This window comes from Lottia gigantea (assembly GCF_000327385.1).
Source record: "Lottia gigantea unplaced genomic scaffold LOTGIsca_142, whole genome shotgun sequence".
NCBI classification, from domain to species: Eukaryota; Metazoa; Mollusca; class Gastropoda; family Lottiidae; genus Lottia; species Lottia gigantea.
The window spans coordinates 404007-427825 of record NW_008707655.1 but is presented as its reverse complement, the minus strand read 5'-3'; the positions used below and the strand labels follow the sequence as shown (position 1 = coordinate 427825).

The following is a 23819-nucleotide window of genomic DNA, read 5'->3' as shown; positions in this document are numbered from 1 at the left end:
ATTTTTGATGATCAATATCAAATAATTTTTTATAAGCTTTTTTTTTTTTCAGCTTCAGTTATTAAAACTTTGTTTCGTAGATATACCTGTATTGAATTTGAACTAATCACGAGTGTTATTCTATTTTTAGATACAACAATGGTTTTAACAATGGTATGTTTAATCCACAGCTTAATCAAGAGGTAAGCATTGTATTGATTTATTAGCTTAAAAGATTATCCACTGGCATGAGTTAATCCAACTTTCAAAGGGATTATCTTGAGTTTGTATTTAATAAGGATTACAGGGACTATCAATGTTACCATACTTGAATATTTAAAGAGACAGAATGCAGCAAGTTATTTTGGTAGATGTAGGATGCAATTGTAACTTATTGGATAACTTTACAAAATTTTTTTTTGTTGAATTTCGTTTAGCCAGATCTTTTGTTAAGAATTTAAGATTTGTATAATTAACATATAGATAATGTTATTCACATTGAAATACAAGTTCTCTGCATTGTTGACTTGTCAAAGTTGTAGTTTATAAGGCATGCAACCTAAGTGAGTATTGGTATGCATTATCTTATCTTATAATTAAGTGGTAAAAAATGACTAAGATAAGCAATTGCTTTTAATATAGTATTATCTTTCTTAATCTTGCTTTTAAAACAAATATCATTATTTGTCTTATTCTTGTTACAAGTTTCAAAATGTATGTCTACAGGTCTTCAGAATTTGGGTTGGTTTTTGACAAGTTCTTTACAGATATTGTTGTCTTTGCACACATGAAATAAGGCTTAATTTTATTTTCAGTATCGGTTCAATAATAATAATTTTGTTAACCGACCACCCCCTCCTCCACCTATGTATGGAAATAATAATGAAAATAACAGAATGAACATGAATAATCAGAACTGTAATCAGCAATTCAACCGTAAGCGTAAGTATTTGATTTATTTGCGATTTTTCAAAATTTGGCAAAACGATCATGGGAATAAGCATAAGAAGTTTAAACATGAATTTGATTATTGAAATTAGTTAAGTCTCTAAGCACTTTGGTCTTTTTGTTCAGATTGATGTTAGCTGAATGTGCAAATGAAACTATCCATATTTTTGCTCTACACCCATTGCCATCCCACAAGCAGTATTTCTGAAACATAAGCATAAAGGTTCGTTCACACGTTTGCGGAGGAGAGCGGTTATTAGCGGTATTTGTGTCTTGTTAGTTTTCAATGTACAGATGCTTAGCTGTTTACTCTGCAAGAATGGTACAGAGCAACATACGTAGGGAATTCGGCTTATTGGTCCAACCATCTCTGATGGAATTGAATTGATGAAGATCTAAATCCAATTTTCAGAAGCTCCTGGTGCAGGTGGCGTCCGGTTTCAAATTCCAAAGAAGAACAATTTAAATCCCAATAATGCTATGAGTCAGGGTGGTAATAACCGTAGGCGGTTTTCTACACCAAATAACCAGAATCGTCCACAGCCATACAAACCATCACCCCCAGAAGATATTCCTATACCACCTAGTCCACAACCATCTAAGTGAGTATCTGAGATAGTGATACTTGTATGTACAAAAAAATAAGCTTACATTATCAAATTTGATTTTATAATGGTCAAATGTGTGAAGTTTCACTAAGGCAGTTTACAATACAAGAAGATGGGGTTGTCATTCCCATTTTTGTAAAAGTTCCCTTTGAAATGTTCCATAAAGTCAGACTGTATCTGATGATAAAGGGATTCATTTTAGTATTCGAAGAGACATTTTGATAAGCCTGAAATAAATCATTTGGTCTGTATCATGATCTGTCAGTGAGTATAGGCCTTGACCTGATATCACAAAATGCCCATGTAAATCACATTTAGAATTGTCCATGTATGAATGATTATTGGTACATTTAACTCCATAATTTGAAAATATACTGACAATTTTTTTTTTTCAGCAATGACAACATGTTTGGAAGCACTGCATCAGAAGATTGGCCACCTGCCTTAAAGTAAGAATTAGTTTGCTTTTAAGATACTTAAATTCTGAGGTATTGTTCTCTAAGAGAAAATTTCGTGTATTTTTGCACTTATAAAGATACCGTATTAAGACTTGCTATTGCTCCAAAAAAATTTACACAGAGACAAGCAAGGCCAGTGCTTCTGTTGGGTAGCATCTCCTCATTTTAAGTTTTAAAATCTAACAACAAAATCAACTTGTTGTAGGGTTAAGAGTTTAATGGCATGTTATCTTTTTCAGGAAGTACGTTCAAAAGGCTTTTGCTACATTTGCACATGAAAGTCATAAAGATCAGATAGAATCTATTTTAAAGGAACGTTTAACAGAGGTTTTTAAATCAGGAGATGCTTGGAGTATAGATTGGGAGAATGAACCTCTTCCAAGGTTTGTAACATTATTGTGTTAAACATTCATTAAGTTTTTTTTTCTATTTGTTATATAAACTTTATATTTGGACTTGAATTTTCTTAATTGAGGGTAATCATTGTGACTCCATGAGTTCATCATACTATGGTCTGGGGATCAAACTTGGCTTCAGACTAGGTGTAACCTTCAGAATTTTCCTCAGTATTTACATTGTGATAAAATCTTCATTTTGAAAAATTTGAATTTCTGATTTACAGTATTGATGGTCCCAAGCCTAAACTTACACCAAGAAAAAGTCGTTGGGGTGTGGGTGAGACGTTTGCTACTAGAATGAGAGGTAGAGGAGGTGGAAGGGGTCGTGGAGCTATGACCCCAGCAAGTAAAGGTCGTGGAATATACAGTGGTGACAGAGTACCAACATATCGTCATTCTAGGTCCCGATCTTTCAGTTCATCAAGTAGATCGAGATCACGTTCTCGATCTAGATCCCGTACCAGATCAACTAGATCACGTTCTAGATCACCACACAGACGTAGAAGATCACCTAGAAAATTCAACAAAAGACGAGGGTATGTATTACCTAGGTGATTCCCATGTCAGTGATGCATGTAGGAGGGAGTTGCATGGCAATAATAGGCCAAGATGTCATACACTACAGTTTCTTTCACAGTTCGAAATTGAAACAATTTTGATATTACCACTGTTCAAATTTCCCCCATTGCAAACTGTCAAATATTAAAAACAGTGTAAGTGAAAGATTATACTTGTAATTTGCCAGGCATTGGTTGAATATTTGAAAGGATTATGTCCCTTTTTGTTATGGACCTAATTCTGACCCATGTAAAATATTAAAAGAACATTCAGGAGAAGTTTGCCCCATTTAAGCTAATGTCAAACCACATCTGGTGTTTTTGGCAAATGCATTCAATGTGTACCATTAATTTGTTATACAAATGAAATGGAAAGGAGAATGCTAAATAAATCTTTTGGCACTAATTTAAACAATGCTATGGCTTTTTCTGTCATACCAAAATGAGTACCAGAACAAATTTTCTTTATTGCTTAAAGGGATACTACCTCTTAGAATGGACATTGAATTTAAAGTCTCAAACTTGGTCAATAAGATTATATAAGCTTATTCATCAGTTGGTCTCAACCAGGTACCAAGACTAAATAATAGAATCTGTATATAAGATATAAAACTGAGTAATTATCAATCACGCTTCTAAGTAATGCTTGTAACTACATAATTTAATGGATTATTACTTATTTTTATAGACCTATGATGAACAAAGATTCATTTTAACCAAGATTTTTGTCATAAGAGGTAGTATACCTTTAAAAAGAACATGTTTCTTTCAAATATTTCAAGGTCTATATATTACCTGCATCATTTTGTAGGTCTAGTTCAGATAGAAGTGATGATGACAAAATGAGTAAAAAAGGAAGATTTAATAGTGGTACTCGTGGTAAACAGAATAGAGGGCGTGGGGGTAAAGGTCGAGGGCGTGGTGCTGACAATGATAAAACTGATTCCAACATCAAAAAGGGTGTTCACCTAAAGAGTGGTTTAAAAGGGTAAGCTTTTTCAGAATCTTGCTGCTTTATACCAAAAAGCCTGGAAATCTGAAAATTTTCAAGACTAAGTTTATTATTTCTGATATTTTTTTTTATAGAATGAACTTTCATGACCCTGACAAAGCATCACGAATGCAGAAGAGGGCAGCTAGATTTGGTGACCATTTAGATAATGAAACAAAAAATACCAGTAAGAAACCACGCCAGAAAATAACCATGGGGATAAACAATTTTGTAAGTATTTATCAATTTGTAAGTATTTAACAGCTTTGTAAGTATTTAACAGCTTTGTAAGTAGTTTACAACTTTGTAAGTAGCTTACAACTTTGTAAGTAGCTTACAACTTTGTAAGTAGCTTACAACCTCGTAAGTAGCTTACAACCTCGTAAGTAGCTTACAACCTCGTAAGTAGCTTACAACCTCGTAAGTAGCTTACAACCTCGTAAGTAGCTTACAACCTCGTAAGTACAACTTTGTAAGTATTTAACACAACTTTGTAAGTACCGGTATTTAACACATTTGTAAGTATTTAACAACTAGTTACAAAAGTGTAAAGAGCTTTGTAAATGTAAACAACTTTAACATTTTGAAGACATAGCATATTGTCCAAGATATTTGCTATTTGTAAAATTAGTCTGATATAAGGTTCTTGTACAATTAAAAACCGTACCGTGAATGCAGTTGAAGAAATAATCTTTATCCCGCGTCATTTTTTTCATTTTCAGAATACAGATAGTAATGATGCTGATTTAGGAAGTTTTGAAATAGTTGGTACCTGTCTTGATCTAGAAAAGAAATACCTCCGATTAACCAGTGTAAGTAATAGAACACAATATTATTTAGATAGATAGCCCTTTTTAATGGCCTATTATAACCAGTTTGCAAGTTACATGTCTTGATTTTATATTCAAACCTCTAACCTGAAAGTTCCCTTCGAGATAATGCTTCCTCAAAAACATACGGGTGAATGACAATATAGCATCTTATTGTTCAGATAAAACAGTAAATGGAGGCCCTGTGTGGTACAGGCTGTGCATGTTAAAGATCTCTCAAAAAATGGAAATGAAATATTAGGACTGATGCGGCTTTCCTTATAAAATTTCTCTTATTGCTCACTGCAGGGTATTGATTGTCTAAAGGTGATAAAAAAGTAGGAGATAGAAAACTCCATTCATTTCAACTCAAGTTTAAGTCTGTCAGAAATAAAAGAGCAAATTTAGTTGCATTCAATGTGTACCATTCATCTGTTATACAAATGTTAATGGAAAGGAGAATGCTAAATAGATATAGTTCAATCAAAATATTGAGTTTCTATGCTTTACTAAGTATATTAACTTTTGATTATTCTTACAATCCATTTGAAAATAAAAGTTGATCCATGAAATCAGGCCTTGATGCTAATCCTTCCAGAATACCAAGGATCTGTTTGTTAAAAAAAATGTTTTTTTGTATTTGTGGAATGTCTTGAGATATAACAAACTTACAACAGAAATCGATCTGAATTTTTGTGTGTGAAACAGTATCATGGTTCCACTCTGCAACTAGGTTTCTCAACTTGTGATAATGTGAGTCCACTTATCTGACATTTGTTTTGTTTGTAGGCTCCCGATGCCAAATCTATTAGACCTGTAGAGGTTTTGAAGAAATCCTTAGTTATGGTGCAGAAGAGATGGAAAGAAAATCCTCAAAACTATCATTTTGCTTGTGAACAGTTGAAGTCTATTCGACAAGATTTAACAGTATGTTGACTTTAATTTGTATCAGATTAATTGAAACCTGTAAGCGCTGAGTACCCTCAGGCATTTCCCTTCAATCCCTGTGTAAAGTATAGTCATATTTAAAATTATAAGTCCTTGTGCTCTTTCAGCAGTATAGGAGCCATGTCTACGAGTTTTACAAGATTGTCTTTTTTGCTATACTTCAAGAATTAAAAGAGATTGCAACTAACTGTCCCAGAAGGTGATTAGGCGATCAGATTAGACTTTTTAAACATGGCGGCTTGTGGAAGTTCATCAATAATAATAAAAAATCAAAATAGATGACTTTCAGCGGAGGCAGCCATATTGCCACTATCAAATTTTGCATTAGTAGACAGCTGCTAATCTAATCAAAGAGCCAAATGTTACTAGCAAATTGAAACCAAATCAAATCAGCCAACAAAAACCACACTGGCATGTATAGTTTCAATATAGTTGAGCAAATATAGTTGTAGATATGCTATATCATAAGTTGTCTTTCAGTTCTGATATACCCATCAGTGACCGTTTTCAATTTTTCAGGTTCAGGGCATTAGAGATGAGTTCACAGTCAAGGTTTATGAAACACATGCTAGAATAGCAATGGAAAAGGTAAGTTTCATGGTTGATATCTTTTTGTCTGTGTCAGTAAGTATGTGAACACGAGCCATGCTGTTTACAGCCTTTCTGTCGAGAGCTCTGATTGGTTGTATTCGCTGGCAAAATATCAAATCAAAATGCTGCATTCCATGATTAGAGAATACTGTAGATAAAGAAATGGCTGAAATATAAGAATGTAACCATTGCCATTATGATTAAATACCTCACTGCTCGTATTATATTTCAGGCTGATCATGAAGAGTTTAATCAATGTCAAACACAGCTCAAACTTTTATATCAGGAGGGCAATAAGGGAAACAAAGTAGAATTTACAGCCTACAGAATTTTATACTATATTTTTACTTCCAATTCATTAGGTATGATTTTCTTCAATATATCTGGAAAGCGTTGTGTCGTTCAGATTGGGACAATAAACTGAGGCCCTGTGTGCTATAGACTATGCACGTTAAAGATAATTCAACAGTTGGAAATCGAAAAAGAAAAGGCCAATGCCGCTGTCCCGGCAAAATTTCTGCACCCTGATTGACGTTGCTCATTTGCATTAGCCAACATGGTGCAGAAAAGTAAAAACTCAATTCATTTCATTCCAATATATCAGGAGTGAAGGAAGGTCAGAGATTGCAGAAGTAGGGAGAGGAATTGTTCACATCAAAAGATTACTATCACTACCTCAAATAAAAGAAACACTAAGTTGATTGGTGTTAAGTTGCAGTGATGATTTGGGTCGACATGGTTGCTTCAACCTTGACCCCTGTTGCTATGGGCCGCTTGATATCATCAAAATACTGAAGATATTGAAAATGTAGTTCCATTCATGAACATCAGTAAGCTGTTGACAATTTATAATATTATTGATATAAGAATTATCATTATTTCAGATATGACCACAGCTTTATCCTTATTAAGCAAAGCAGATCACCTAGATGTGTGTATTAAACATGCTTTAAAAGTGCGGTCAGCATGGGCCTGTAACAATTACCACAATTTCTTCAAGTTATACCGTACAGCACCTAGAATGTCAGGTTTTCTCATGGACTGGTTTGTTGAAAGAGTGAGAAAGACAGCAGTTAAAGCCATTGTAAAATCGTACGTATATTGGTTCCACCAAATAATTTTCTTTTTTTGCACTTTTCTTATCAAATTGGCCTCAAAAATTCTTAATTTCAAGCAACTTTTATGGTAAAAAAAATCCCGAGCTATTTGGAAAAAAGTCATCTATGTAACTTGCATCGAGAGGACTGAATGTTAGTGATCAATTGCTTCATATTTTGAATTTGATTTGAAAAATTTCATTCCTGGTAAGTAATGGATGCTTATTTTTTCCACTGTACTACTCATGAATTAATGTTTTTTTTCTCATTTTCTTTTTCATTGTCCGTTTGTGGTGTGGTTACATTGAATGTGTAGGTATCGTCCACTTCTTGCGCTGCAATATATCGCAGATGAGTTGGCCTTCCAAGATGTAGACCAATGCATGGCGTTTCTTGAAGAAAAGGGTGCTGCCCTCAATGCAGATAAATCTAAATTAGACTGTAAAGCTAGTAATACTGCTATCCAAGCTCTCTGATCCTTTGTCTAAATGTTCCCCCTAATTTGCTAAGGTAGTGCTCAAATCAATGGTTGTGATAGTAATAGTAAGGAGGAGTCAGTTTCAAGGAAGATGGTGATGGAGGTGATCAGGATTCAGGATGATCACAAAAGAGAATATATGCAAGGCTTCTCTTGGAGCTCTTTTGATGGATTGGAGGATTTCCCAAGAAGAGTAGGATAGTTTTGATTGCTGTATGATGTCTTAAACCATAGAGGTGGTTGGTCTGCAGCCAAATCTGTAAGTGAAAATCTGGGTTCCTGACTGTTGGGTAGTAAATAGGATTCCAGATGTCGATTGAATCGAAATTTTGTATCTTGTATTCGCTAGTGTCCTTTCATGTAAGTTCCATAATCAGAACAGTTCAAGACCACAGAGTCCAAACAAGTGGATATAAAGTTCCGAAAGTTCCCTAAGTAAGAGCCGTTTCTAAGTGCACAGTGTTCCAGTTTGCTTTGCAGTTCAGCCTGTTCCAGTTGTTGACTTGTTCCAGGTCAGTTCAGTACAGTACTCTTAAGGGCCAGTGCAGTCTGTTCCAGTCAAGTTAACCAGTATGTTAAGTTTGTTCCTGTTCTAAGTTCAGCCTGCTATTCCTTGTTCCGTGTCAAGTTAATCTAGTTCCAGTTCAGCCTGTTCCAGTAAAGTAAGCTTGTCAAGATTCCAGTAATTTGAGCCTTGGTTTAATCTGTTCCTGCTTCAGTATGGTTAGCCTGTCTCTGTTCCAACAGATTTAATTGATGTTGATGTTCCAGTAAGTTAATTTTTGCCAGTTCCTGTTTTAGCAGCCCTGTTCTTAGTTTCACCTGTTCCTGTTTATCTGGATAAATCTGTAAGTAAGTCTGTATTACCAAAGATCCAGAGAAGTTAGTCATCAAGCAATACAAGATACACAATTTTTGATCAAAATATACGACTTGTTGAAAGACAAGGGTAGTTCAGGTTTTTATGGATGTAAATTTTGAAGAAGTTCAGAGAAGAAGTAACAGGAAAGTTGGTTGTCACTTACACCTCTAGTGATAACTTTGAGAAGATGATTCATTTTTGAAAGTTAATTGTCACTTACAATATTTGATATCAAAAATATTGTCTCTTGTGATATTAACTTTCAAGTTAAAACAGAAGGAAAGTAATCACTTTATTGGATTGTCACCAGCAGATGAATAAAGTTACCAAAAGTAAAGATGAAAAGTTACCAACAAGTTTTCAGGAAAAAGATGCTGAAAGTTAGTTATCACTCACAATATTACTCATTATTCAAATATTGTCCCTTGTGATACTAACTTTCAAAAGTTACCATAAGTAAGGATGAAAAGTTACCAACAAGTTTTCAGGAAAAAGATGCCGAAAGTTAGTTATCACTCACAATATTACTCATTATTCAAATATTGTCCCTTGTGATACTAACTTTCAAAAGTTACCATAAGTAAGGATGAAAAGTTACCAACAAGTTTTCAGGAAAAAGATGCCGAAAGTTATCACTCACAATATCATTCTTCCAAATATTGTCCAAAAGTTAACAAAAGTAAGGAAAGCTACCAGAAAATTTTGTGGAAAAGATATCACTCTTTCAAATATTATCCACTTGTGGTACCAACTTTCAGAAGTTACCAAAAGTAAGAACAAGAAGTTACCAGCCAGTTTTGAGGAAAAAAGATGCTGAAAGTTAGTTATCACTGTTTCAAATATTGTCCACTTGTGATACTAACTTTCAGAAGTTACCAAAAGTAAGAACAAGAAGTTACCAACCAGTTTTGAGGAAAAAAAGATGCCGAAAGTTAGTTATCACTCACAATATCATTCTTTTAAATATTGTCCCTTGTGGTACTAACTTTCAGAAGTTACCAAAAGTAAGAATGAGAAGTTACCTACAAAATTTAATGAAGGATTGGTTGATGTAATTTTAAGGAATACCTAGTGTAAGATTATGAAGTTACCACTTAGTTTCATTGGGAGGTTTGTTCCATGTGTAAAGGTATTGCTCAAAGTAATGCATAGCTCTAATGAGGAAAGTAATTCAGTTAGCTTAGTGGAGAATGACTATAACTTCTTCACCAATTAGTAGAATGATTGCTGTCTGTTTTTTCTATGGACAATGTATTATGTAATTGTGTTTTATATGTTGATTTCACACAGTGTGCTTAAAATATAGAAAAATGCTAACAAGTTTTGAGTTTTAAGAACTTTATATTTGGACTTGTGTGATTGAAAAGCGATCTAGGGTTTGTGAAAAAGTTACAAGGAAGACTTAAAAATAAGGATAATGTTAGTGTGTTTAATATGTACCTAAAGAAATAATTTGCTGTGATGTCCCATTATGTATATTGATACATCATATCCTGTAAATATTAGACAAAGTGCAATATCTGTGATCAATGAACAATTATGTTGGTACCAAAGACTCATTGTCAGGAATCATTCTGTTCATTTTATTTCAGGAACCAATATCCTAATCCGTTTCTCTATTTCAGTGAACTGATGTACCAATTATTGCTTTGTAAACAGTCACAGTTTTCTCAATATAAATATTAATGCATATAATTGCACAAAATTCATTAACCTAATCTTTATGATTTTATTAAATTACTTCGGATGTATTCTGTCAATTTTTCTTGTTTTTTTTTTTTTAAATATTTTTCATTTATAATTAACATTATTCTTTCCTATTTTTTGGCTTTTACAGTTTGTATTTTTTTCTCAATTTTTTGAATTTTTGTAATTATTGGGAACCATTTCTAAATACCTTAATACCTACTGTAATGAAAATTGTGGAAACGGTTTGGCATAAACATTTGTTCGAAAATTGCAAAAGTTTAACTGAAAGGGATAGTCAAAAAAATTTTTGTGAATGGGGGATAGCTCCGAATTTGCACCATTTCAATTTTCATTCTGACGTCTGTGGTTTTTTTGCAATTCCACTAAAACTAACATGTTTTATGACATCACTGGAGGAGAACTGCTATTGATATCTGTGCAGTTCTCTTCAAGTAACATCCTAAAACGCGTTGTTTTAGTGGAATTGCAGGAACCACAGACGTCGGAATGAAAATTGGAATGGTGCTAATTGATACTATCAGTGTCTCGGAAACACATAAAAAGTTTAGAAAACTTTTTTGCAATCCCTTTAAGGCTTATTTCTCTTAATGTTACAGCTCTGGCATATTGTCATATGAATTTTTAAGTATATTCAAATCAATATATTTGTATTCATTATGGTATCTTAGAAATATTCCGCATAAATTACAACTCCTATGAAATTATGACTTTTTCTCATTTCAGATTCTCATCTATCTTTATATATATGTACATATATTGTATTATATAGATATTAGATAAAAATTAAAAAAGAAAAAAAATATAAGAAAAGAGATACATAGACTTGTTATTTGATTGTCAAATGCCTATGTAGAGCTTTGGAGAAACTATACAATCTGAACATATAAAATAGCCATTGTCCCAAGCATAGTTCTATGCGACCCAACAAATCTGACCCTATCAGTTCTCACCAACAAATCTGACCCTATCAGTTCTCAAACATGTCATTTTTTATCGATGTAATCTAATTATTATTTTTTACCAAAGGCCCTTCCTTATGATGTTATTTTAAACCAATCAAAGCTTGTCATGCAAAACCCGAATCTTGATAATGAATTGTGGGATAGCGAAACCCAAAGAGGCTGTCATATTGCTCTACTTTAGGTTTCAATATCCCACAATTCATTTTTCAATAAAGATTCAAGTTTTGCATGACACGCCTTGATTGGTTGAAAATACATGTACACCTTGGGGCAGGGTTTTGGTAGAAAACTTAACAGATTACAATATCTGAAAACAATAAAGATACGGAATTGTAATCTTAATTTTGATTAGATTGTTTTTAGATGGGAATGGATCACAATCTAAAGGATCGCTGTTTTTGATAATTTCTATAAGCCCACATTATAATGTTCGTTGGTCCGTTCACCCTTGATTGGCTTGTGAATGCAATAGAGACAACAGTTTTCATCCAATTTAAATGAAATTTGGTGTGGGTATTTAAAATGATGAGATCTTTGACAAGATCGAATTTGGCTATCTTTCTATGAACGGTTTTTGAGTAATTGCCCTTGACTTAAGAAAAACTACAAAAGAGACTACAATTTTCATCCGATTTTCATGAAATTTGGTGTGATCAATCATAATGATCATGTATAATGATGAGATCTTGGTCAAGATTGAATTTGACGTTTTTTCGATCAACGAAATTTGAGTTATTGCCCTTGACCTAGTAAAAGCGCATCAAAATTTGATGGCTCATTAACGCGATACAGGTGTTGTTATGTCAGAATTTTATTAAATACATGTAATGTGTGTTTGTTTAAATCAATAATATCTTTCACAAATTAATGGGTCCAACCAGACATTTCCAGATATTCTACGATGCCAATCATTTCTTTCGTGGTGGTGAAAAATTCTTAAAAACTTGCAATCCGAAAAGAATCTGGCTTAACTCGCTTAAAAGTGGCATTTCAATATGTCCGGCCCTAAAGTATTACAGGCCGAAGCGGAAATATTTGCAGAACATGAAATCACTCTGTCTGGGCGACCTTTTTTCAGGACATAAAATATTCTCACTATAAATCTATTTTTTCCCATGATTGAAAAAAAACCATATACTTGTAGTCACGTAATTTTTATCACAGGAAAAAGAACTTTCATTACACATAAAAATGTTTTCACACTTAAAAATATTTTTGTCAGATAATTTTTATCACACCAGGAACAAACGGAGAATGACCTTTAACCTTTGTGGCGTTGTTAATGCGTAAGACTATCAGGGCCACAAAAATCAAACACATTAGAACAGCGTTCACACAGAGTTTAGTAAAACCAAAATATCATAAAACCATAAATATGTGGACAATGCTGAATCTAACAAGATATGATAGGATATTTGACGATTAACTGAAAAGATACAAAATTACAATAACAAGTAACTATTCATATAATTTGGGCAAGAGAGAGACTCTTTTAAATACTACAGAATGTAAACAAAGCTATTCGAGAAATTGTACTTTCACTTTCCATATAAGGCAATCGACAGTGCGCGCTAATCATCCGTGACGACTCATTGACGATGGAAAGATTTCAGACCCAAACTTTACACATAAATTACAGGACAAATACAAAATGACAGGGAGGTTAGGACCGCTAGAAATGTTCTACGATATACATTAAATAAGATAACATAAAAACATACCAAATTGTCAACCACTAATCTCAACAAATAACAGAAATGAGTTAGAACGATAAAGACTTGACCAGAATGTCAGCCATGCTCTTTGAGAAGGAAGCTATTACGTCACGTTGACCAGTTCGTGTTACTATCGGTTAAGGGTCGGTTCGTTTATATTAACCTGTGCTCTACAACCGTTAAACCTTGAGATCCCATTGGTCATAGATAAAAAATCCCAATTTTTATACGCCCACATTAAATGGGGGCGTATATTGTCGTCACCCATGTAAGTCCGTCGGTCCGTCCGTCCACAATTGCTCGTAAACACTCTACAAGGCACAATTCTTGACTGATTTTGACGAAACTTGGTATGGTTGTTTGTAATCACCCATGGATGAACCCTATTGAAAATAAAAAAATCGAAAAATATTTGGTATGAGTTATTGCCCTTGTTCATGAAAACGCGTAAACACTCCAGAAGGCACAAATCTGGATTTTGACGAAACTTCGTGTGAGTTTATGTAATCATCCAAAGATGAACCCTAATGATAATCATAAAAATCGAAAAATATTATTGCCCTTGTTCTTAAAAAAGGCGCGCAAGTTTTTGCCTTTAAACACCCTAGAAGGCCCAAATTTTGATGAAACTTGGTAATATTATGCAGTATCGGTTCAAAAGAAGTGTATATCTTAAGGTTTAATATTTCATACTGGTAATTGTTACTGTACTGCCAAACGTTTTTATTTAAAATCAAAGCTGCCAGTGGGCGCAAGGTATCTTTGAAATACACAACTTGAATTTGAATTAGTGTACTAGCACTGTTTACACGGCAAATTTGTCTTTATAAAGCAAGGTTTTTACAACTTGAATACCGTGTAAAAGGTCCTTTATCAAATTGGGAGTGATTCATTGGTAAACCGATAAGGGATACATTACAAAAGTTGTATGCAGATAACATTTTGACCGTCATTGACCCAAATTAAAAGCTTTGCTTATGTCACTATTGGGGAAAACACAGTTTCAGGAAATACACAATATTGTCTATTATTATTAAAAGAAATAACAAGTATCCTAAAATAGAATTTCGGAGAATATTAGTAAAAATTTCGGAGAAACCGAAAGTAGGACAGGCAAGTTGATATATTGCCCATATACAGTCAGTAAAGTGGATGGTGGTGGGGGTATTGGTCCACGGTCCTCTCCTCAGGCCTGTAAAAGGTCTCGTTTCAAACTTGAAACTTAAAATTCATCATTGGCTATCTGTAATCCGTTGGCTTCTGTCGGCATCCTAGGAGAGACACCGCTCATATTTAGCCTCACCCTCTGGTACTTTCTAGATACGGCCCTGTTTTAAGTGATGTGTGGAGATATTCTATAGAACAGTAATGGGAATTCAAATTCTCAACCAATCGTGGGAATTTCTGTGCCCCTCTTTGGACAATTGTGTTTCCTACTCGCCCCCTCATCCAGCGTTTCCTAGAAGTGTCACTGCCAGTATTCCAGCAATCAAGATAGAGTCTACGAGAGATATTCCCCATGTCTATAAGCCAAGAATAAAAAAAAAGAACTTAAAGAGAATTTTTTTCCTTAGAAAACCTCTTTACATTGACTGATAGCAAGTCCCCTCTCGCAATTTACTATTGTACCTATTTCTAGAACCAATATCTCAATGAAGTATCTATTCCAGCTATAATAACTAGTACATTTTGGAGAATCAAACCTGCCTTTCCCCAAATTCCAAAATCTAAGTCAAACCAAATCACCAGAGTCACGTTCCCTATGGTGTTGCCGCTCACGCATGACCTTGTTTGGTTCAGCTCAATAGAAAGTCATTTAGTTTTGGAATATGATTTTTCGACAGATCTTTCCAGAGAATTGCATTATCGCACATATTATGTATAGGCCTACAAAAAATTTAAAATATGTGCTTAGCTGGAAACGATAGTTTGATTGATTAACCTTTCCACTTCGTTACTGTGATTGTATTTCACTAAAAAGTCATATTGACCGTCAATGACCCAATATTAAATCTTTCACTGGGAAAACACATTTTACGGTGATGAATGTAGATAGGCCTGCATGGACACCTGCTATATAAATGCCCCCACTATAGATGATGATTCAGTTTAATAACGATAGGATTGAGGTGAGTTCTGTTTTTCACAAATTTTTAAATTTTCAGAAACTTGGCACTTTCATACCATTTTTAAAATTTCAACTGATGAGCAACCATAATAATTGGCGTACTGGGATCATTTTCTGGTTATTCGCCTATTGCTGATATGACTTGACATCAGCTATCCATGAAACGTTTTATAAATTTTACTTATACGATCACTTTTACTAAATTCACTGTTATCCACTTTTTCTTTCAGTTTTTTTTTTATATAAAAAATCAACACCTATTGAGTAGGTTTGTACTGAATGGTGAAAAAAGACACTTATAATTTTAATTTTGGAAACTAAAGAGGGTGTTTTCCTTTAAAAGAAAATAAACCTGTCTTCGTACGAAAGCCTTAATATAGATCCATCTGAAATATATTTGATAAAATTTTATTTTTTCTGGATCTCATTAAAATTTTAAAAAAATATATTTTACACAACTTTAAATTCGGATTCAAGATTTACAGACACAACAAATTTTCGAGAAACTTTCAGTTCCACAAAATATTAAAAAATATTCAACAAGTCCTAAATCAAATTGAGGATTACGTCCGTTATTTCTGCTTAAAATTAGACTGGCAACGTCATGCGATGTTTATTAATCGAGATTTTTCTACTCCTTCTTTTTACACGCCCCGGAAAATGTGTAAACAGGATACCTTGCTGTCGCCATGTCCAACCCACCGATCTGTTCACATTTCTTGTAGATACGATCGAGACTACAGTTTTAATCCGATCTTGATGAAATTTGGTATGCATGTATACATTGATGAGATCTCGGTCAAGTTCGAAATTGGTAATAATCGGATGAATGGCTTCAGAGTTGTTGCTCTTGACTTAGTAAAAACGCGTCAAATTTTGCTTGTATGAACGATCGAGGCTACAGTTTTTATCCGATCTTAATGAAACTGAGTATGCATTATGTTGATGAGATCTCGGTCAAGTTCGAAATTGATAGTAATCGGAATAACGATTTCAGAGTTATCGCCCTTGAATATTTAAAATCTTGTAATATATTTGATATACTTACAGCGGAACGTTAAAGTATTGAATATTTAAGTCTTGTATTATATTTGATATACTTACAGCGGAACGTTAAAGTATTGAATATTTAAAGTCTTGTAATATATCTTATATACTTACAGCGGAACGTTAAGATATTGAATATTTAAAGTCGTTTTTGGTATTTTATATACAGCCAAACTTGAAAGTATTGAATACTTAAAGATGAGCCAGACGGTAGGCCTATTATCACTTTTCATTTGGTTACACGGTCAAATTATTCACATGACAATTGATTATAGGATGGTGTTTTGTGTTCATGAACAAATAGCTTATCATGTAAAGGAAACTTCGACCAAACATGAACATGCCGAACAAATTGTCATGTTTTGGTTCGTATCAAAAAATAATGTTGACGAATTTTGTAAACAAAAGCGAACTGAACTCTTTTAATTCCAGCCATTTATCCACTACACGGATAAAGATTCTGCAAAAAAAATTATACAATCTGGACGCATTAAGCAGTCAACAGACACTAAAAATGATGTCCGTTATGGAGTAGGTGTGTATGGAACATCGATGAAACCAAGCAATTCGTCTAAAGATATAGCTCGGAATAATTACGATGGTAGACCCAGTTTTTACGAGAATAAGACGGATAAAACTGCAGTCGCATTCGAATTTAGCTTACCGAAAGACAAAGTTAAGATTGTAAAAGACAAACAAGGAAGAGATATATCTGTACACAAGGGCGATCTATCCACGAGTAAAGTAAAGAAAATCCATTACAGGGAATAAAAAGTAAACAGTAATATTTTGATTTATTCCATGTAAACTCATTGGTTTTATGATGTTTATGATGTAATAAAAATAGTAAAATATTCTCTTTGTGTGTCTTTTTGACAAAACTACCAAGGGCGTCACCATTATCATTGTAATGATTGAGTACAAATCATATAAAGAGTTGGTCGAGGTTTTAAACTTTTAATCTATCAGATTGCAGTAGACATGTTTTTACAGGAAGTAGATTACAAGGAACACAACTAAAAGTACTCTCTTTGACTGAAGAGGTAAGTAAGGTAAACTCATGTTTGCATGTTGGTTACGTACAACAATCATGTCAAGGCTATGATTCGCCATTTTCGGTTGATTTGAGTCTTGGATATTATGTAAATTGCCTTCAGTACTGTACGGAAATTGCATGACCTCTTCAAATATACTTCAAACTCGAAATTTTACTTCTTTTTCTTTAAACATGTATGTCTTTTCTATGTATGACACATGATTATGGACACACATGGATTCTGAGGCTAAAATTTCGACGGTTAGCTGTAAACAATATCCGAGACTCAGGTGGAGAAGGTGTATATATTTCAAAACTGATTTGTGATAGGTTTAAAGATGGGTTCCGTTATATTCATATATGAAAATGAAAATGCTAATACTTATATCAATAGAAAGTAGAGGTCTTCTAATAACTTGGAAAAATACAATTTTGTCTCACGTGTCCATAATTAATTCATAATTAGCTAAATTAAAAGGGGAATTACACGCAGAATTCAAATGAGTGACCGATCAAGAAAGGTCAAAAAGTATTTTTTTGTTTATCCAGAATGTACATACATGGACATTTATGATTGGTTAAAACTCTTAATTATATGCAATAAGAACATAATGATATGATTAAGAAAATTATGACGAGAAGTCGTGAGACGACAAAGCGAGGGTAAAAAAAGGCAAAGAAAGAGGTGAGAAAGCGAGGAAATACCGGCAGCCGGCTACCATACAGATCAGAGAACAACACCACAGCAATGGTGCCACCATGTTGTCTCTCCAGTGCCCACTTTGCAACTGACCAGAATAAGTTTAATCATGTACTTTAACAGAACTCAGTAGTTTTTACAATAGATCTGATAGTGAAACAATACATCAAAGACATCGACAGGATAATCTTACAACAATGTTAAAACGTGTTGCCCAAATAAATACAAATTGATTTTTGTTGCCGAGATGTAAATGATGTTGAGTTTTATCCAATAAGAAATTGGCTATAAATCATATCTATCCGAACTGTTGCCGTGATTGTGCATACAGGAGCAAATTATTGCTGCCCGGGTGTGTTGACAACATGTTGTCGAACTGCTGTCGTGATTGTGTATACAGGAGCAAATTTTTTGCTGCCCGGGTGTGTTGACAACATGTTGTCGAAAATGTAGCCAGTGTGTACAGTACTTTGCTCCCAGTTTTGGGTCACTAGATTTTGCGATTTGTCATAACTTTTTGCATCTACATGTATCGTATCTATAGCAAGTTACACAATAATGAGTCCATAGAGACACAGATTAGATTAACCTTAGAGAGACTAACGTAGTATGTTGTCGGCTATACATAGTTTTATAGAATTATATGGCGACGCGCGCACCATGACCTCTATCATGAACGACATTCTTGCATAAATTATGGAAGGTATAATTTTCACCCAATCGAAATTGTTAAATGTTTATCGGGTATTCCCTATTATCTTTAAATAGATATCTGGGAATTTTGATGTATAAATATCCTGTTTGGAAATACCATAGGCCAGAGTTATAATAGTCGCTGACAACCAGATCGCACCAGACTACGACAAGAATATAGTCTGGGACTTCCAGTTGACTTTTCTGTTACGACGCTTTCAAGGGGAGATAACTACAATCAAGCATATTTTCATGCGATTTGTTTATAACCGAAACAAAATGACAACCTCCACAAAACCTTTCAGTTTATTTTTGATATCATCTGATTTAAAATTTATCGCTTCCTCGAGATTGGAATTTATTTCCTAAACCATAACCATAATTACTGTTTCATTGATACACACGGAAGCTTTACTTTAAATTTTGGTTTTCCCGCACAAAAGGACAACCAATCAGATTCAATAGCCACTTTAGACTCGTCCAATTGCAAAGATTTTAAGCAACCGTACCAGGTTATCTTGCGTCGAAGGACTGTGTGATAGAGGCTAGAGTTATATAACAAAAACTATTTATAACTCTATGGGAAATACCAAATTGAATGACGTAAATAGGCGGTAATTATGATTTCAGTATACATGTAATTGCAATAACCGGAGGCTTCAGGTGAGGTTCCTTTCGTATTTTAGATGAACAAGGCAAGAATATTCAAGAATCATTAAGGGTTTAGCAATCATCAGTCTATTATTCATTTCATCGCTAGTTTTTATATATAATTTGACTCTTTTCAAAGTGTTTTCACAGATGAGCTGTGGAAAAAATAAACCAAGCGCCAACCATCCGAAAAAGAAATATCAAAGAAATATATTAATTTTCTTTTCCGCTTTAATGCGTAGTTAATTACCTTATCATAGGTTTTCGGGATCACTGGGCACATTCCTGAAGATATTGGTCACTTTGGAGTGAAAGGGATCAATATTCCAAGATGGCGTGATCTCGGATCAATTTTAATCACAATCCGCCATACTTATTCTCAATGTGAGTTTTGTCAGACAGAATCAAATGTAAGCGGCGTGTCGATGGTTACTTAAGCTATCCGTATCACATTTCAGTATCAGTCTGCTATAACGTCATTGAAATTCTAGGGTGCAGTAACCACGAGGAATCAAGGTCGGTTCGCCCTGAAACCTGTTCGAACCTGTTCATGTTCACCTCTGTTCTTGTTCACCCCTATTCCATATTCGCCCTGGGTTCGTTCGCCCTATGTGATATAATATATGATCATCTGTATAGTGATTCACCATAATTGTATAAGCAAGGGAATGAATAGACAACAGTTTAAGTATCATATATCTCAAATCATTAACAAAACAAGATAAAGTTTAATATGTCAGCATATTAAAACAAATCACTAAATATAATACTGTTCCACCTCATGGCAAAGCAAGTCATTCCTTAGTTCATATTTCACTTATCTATGCACCGACAGGTGCATCATCCTTTGATTTATCGCAGTGCGTATACAAAAGAGCAACGCAACTGAGGAAGTGCGTCGTCGTAAGTGCGTCGTCGTCATGTCGTTTTTATACGCCCACATGAAATTGGGGGCGTATATTGCCGTCCACAATTGACACAATTCTTGACGGATTTTGACAAAACTTGGTGTTCGTAATCACCCAAGGATGGACCCTATCGAAAATCAGAAGAATCGAAAAATATTTAGTATAAGTTATTGCCCTTGTTCTTGAAAACGCGTTCAATTTTTAGCTCGGAAGGTACAATTCTTGACGGATTTTGACCAAACTGGGTGTGATCGTTCGTAATCACCCAAGGATGAACCCTATTGAAAATCAGAAGAATCTAAAAATATTTAGTATGAGTTATAGCCCTTGTTCTTGAAAACGCGTTCAATTTTTAGCTCGTAAACACTCTAGAAGGCACAATTCCTGACAGATTTTGACGAAACTTGGCATGAGCATCTCTTATAACCCAAGGATAATACCGGTACCTATTGAAAATCAGAAAAATCGAAAAAATATTTAGTATGAGTTATTGCCCTTGTTCTTTAGAACGTGTTCAATTTTAGCTCATAAACACTCTCGAAGGCACAATTCTTGACAAAATTTGACTAAACTTGGTGTGAGTGTTCGTTATCACCCAAGGATGAGCCCTATCGAAAATCAGAAGAAGCCAAAAATATTTAGTAGGAGTTATTGCCCCTGTTCTTGAGAACGCATTCAATTTTTAGCTCGTAAACACTCTAGAAGGCACAATTCTATGACAGATTTTGACGAAACTTGGCATGAGTGTTTGTTATCACCCACGGTTTGTTAAACCCAATTGAAAATGAGAAATATCGAAAAAATATTTAGTATGATTATTGCCCCTGTTCTTAAAAACTTTTTTAGGCTCGTTAACATTCTAGAAGGATCAATTCTTGACAGATTTTGACGAAACTTGGTGAAATTGTTTATTCTCACCCATGGATGAACACTATCAAATATCAAAAAAAAAAAAAGAAGTTTCATAGGAGTCAATGACCTCGTTCTTGAAAACACTTTCAAATTTAAGCTCTTAAACACTAAAAGGCATGATTCTTGCCGGATTTTATTATTCAGTACCGCGCTGAAGATTAAATATTTGCCTTGAGTTTTCACGAGCTAAAAATTGAACACGTTTTCAAGATCAAGGGCAATAACTCATACTTTATATTATTCAGTATCGCCCAAAAAGTTCAAAAGAGGTGTATGACTGAAGGTTGAATATTTCATACTGGTGATTGTTACTGTATTGCCAAATATTTTTAATCAAAAATAAAGCTGCAGTCGGCATATATTACCTTGCCTGGCTAGCTATCTTTCATATACTTGTCCCATGGTGTTTCGATTTTGTTTTCAAGTTGGCTGTATTTTTGGTTCACATCGCATTGAAGATCGTCCGCACGTCATGATGCTGAATATCAAATGTAGTATCTAACGGATCACATGAAATGGCATGCTGGAGAGAACGGATCTCCCCATTACAGGAAATACAAACACTGATCTCCATGTTAGAACAGTTGTAATATTAGTGGTCAGACATGTATGCAAGCTTATATATGTCAAAATGATATTATCAACTCATTATCAAAATCAATGGACAAGCTAAAATTTCATTTTCAATTATTTATTTGAGTTAAAAGTAAAATGAGAAAGTGTGTCGGAGTTTTTATAATATAGTCATTGTTCAAAATCGATTAAATCACGTAATAAACACATTTTAAACAGGTTTGGTGTCTAAATTAGAAATTAGTTCTCACCAATAAATATTAGAGTTAATCGGAAATTTGTATAAATGATCGACCGTAAATAATTTATCATATAAACACATGTTAATCGGATTAAGTGTCATCACTTTCACATTTATTACTTACATGTCATTTAATATAGAGACGAACGGACCCTGACTAAGGGCGAACCCTGAGAAGGTTATAACCATAGTTTCAATTCTGAAAAGAAACATGAGCTCTATTAGTTGGTGAAGCAAATACTTAGAATGTTGTTTCAAATAATACCTGCCATAAATTACAAGTGTAAAGTTTTTCTTAAAGTTTACTGTTATATTTTTTATACTTACAGTTAAGAGTTATTTAATCTAACATTTACAGTTTAAAGATGAGCGATAAGGTAGGCTTATAACCACTTTTCACCTGGCCAACAAAATTAAGAGAACCTGAGAAGTGGTGGGTTTCGAGGTTTATTGGGGGAAATGAAGTGGGCACTGAAGATGTGAAGTTATTCTGACAACTTGAAGCCTTACCTAGGTGTAGAGACCTGGACCAATCGTTAAACTGTCTACTAGCAAGCACTGACCTAAAAATAATGTCAAAATAAATGAAAAATTACTCATAACACAATAAATAATTAAAAAAAAATCATATCTATATTTTACAGAATACCTACTTTGTGTGCAAGTTGTGCCACAACAAGAAGGAATACAGTTCCATCAAGGGCGTATCGAGTCATCTGGATGTGTTCCACTCCGGATTTGCCTTCCAGTGCACTCTGTGCAATAACATTTTTAGATACAAGGATGGCCACAAACGTTGTAATCGAGCACCCATGAAACGTGTAAAAGAGACAAATAAGAAATTTGGAGAAAAAGAAGAAAATGAATACAAGGAATTTCAACAGAACAAACGACAATTCATTGATACAATCAGTAGACAGGCTGATAATGATCAAGAGAACAGAGTTAAAAGCAGTTGGAAGTTAAGCACAGAAAGAAACAGAAAGCAGAGAAAACCGTTCAAGAACCTGGAAGTTACTGAAAGAACCATCACGTCAAGAGCTCTAACCTCACCAGTTAAGAGGGCAAAATGGACACTGAGACATTTGCTGGAGCTGACGTTTTATCTTTGGACGCCCCTTCTGATGACAGCTTATTTGATGAAGATGACAGACCAACATTAGATACAGAACCAGAAACAATACCTCAAGTGGAAATAAAAGATTCAGAACCAGAAATGATAGCTCAAGTGGAAATAACAGATTCGGAACCAGAAACGATACCCCAAGTGGAAATAACAGATTCGGAACCAGAAACAATGGCTCAAGTAGAAACGGTAGTAGAACCAGAAGAATCAGAAACACAATCAAGCGTTCAAGTGGAACAGGTAGAATCAGTCAAAGAAAAAATCGCCCAAGTAGAGCCGGTATCAGGCGGTTACGTGGAACCAGTCCAATCGATTGAATATAATCCCACCAGTATTGTGAAAAAATTACAAAAAATCCAAGTATGTCAGGAGAGTCCAGTGCATGTGATGGTTGGAGGAACAAAATTTGTCACCAGCATACCAACTATCACAGCCGAACCATCTCTGTTATCTGCTATGGTAGACAAGGATTCAATCGTTAGACCACAGATGATTGACAACATACCAACGTATAGTCTGGATAGAAATCCAGAGGAATTTTCTGTAATTCTAGATTACCTGCGGAATAAAGGCAATGTACCCGCTAGATATGAATTACCAGTTACCACCAATCAATTGGAAAACCAGCTATTGGAAGCTACGTTTTATGAGTTAGAGGGATTGAAAGCCCTGATAGTGGACAAACTTCATTAA

The 23819-nt window shown here is 34.3% G+C and overlaps 2 protein-coding genes across 2 annotated transcripts; both read left to right on the top strand.

Annotated features, from left to right (window-relative positions):
- Positions 1-1940: 1940 nt before the first annotated feature.
- On the top strand, positions 1941-7860 carry LOTGIDRAFT_140003 (hypothetical protein; the record flags this gene model as incomplete). The annotated part of the gene is made up of 9 exons (XM_009049994.1): positions 1941-1984; positions 2233-2380; positions 4000-4093; positions 4618-4751; positions 5538-5675; positions 6216-6284; positions 6520-6649; positions 7172-7379; positions 7701-7860. 9 exons carry the CDS (start codon positions 1941-1943, stop codon positions 7858-7860), a joined length of 1125 nt encoding a protein of 374 aa, XP_009048242.1.
- Positions 7861-23069: 15209 nt separating this feature from the next.
- On the top strand, positions 23070-23819 carry LOTGIDRAFT_172818 (hypothetical protein; the record flags this gene model as incomplete). The annotated part of the gene is made up of 1 exon (XM_009049993.1): positions 23070-23819. The coding sequence occupies one exon, from the start codon at positions 23070-23072 to the stop codon at positions 23817-23819; it is 750 nt and encodes a 249-aa protein (XP_009048241.1).